Genomic DNA, 243 nt, shown 5'->3' on the forward strand with positions numbered 1-243 from the left:
ATCTACTATACTGAAATACCATAGCACCTGCACACCTACCTGCTTTGAAACAGAGCCCAGAAGATGCCAGAGTTCCGCGCGATGGTGTTCTGGTCGGACATGAGAGTGAGGTAGTTGCCCTCACCCGCCCAGAAGAGGGCCGCCCCGATGCCTACAAGCACCGAAGTCAGGTATAAGAGCCACGTCTGAGGCCAAAGGAAACAGGCGATGAATATTCTGAAATTTAAAATTAAATGAAGGTGA

The 243-nt window shown here is 49.8% G+C and overlaps 1 protein-coding gene across 1 annotated transcript in view; it reads right to left on the minus strand.

Annotated features, from left to right (window-relative positions):
• The window catches only part of LOC119592603 (UNC93-like protein MFSD11), a gene marked incomplete in the record, with an annotated part of 18,787 nt that overhangs the window by 11,403 nt on the left and 7,141 nt on the right, over positions 1-243 (minus strand). The window contains 1 exon segment of the mRNA XM_037941487.1: positions 40-216. Within this exon segment, the coding sequence (XP_037797415.1) occupies positions 40-216 (177 nt within the window).

This window comes from Penaeus monodon, chromosome 30, assembly GCF_015228065.2.
Source record: "Penaeus monodon isolate SGIC_2016 chromosome 30, NSTDA_Pmon_1, whole genome shotgun sequence".
Classification (NCBI taxonomy): domain Eukaryota; kingdom Metazoa; phylum Arthropoda; class Malacostraca; order Decapoda; family Penaeidae; genus Penaeus; species Penaeus monodon.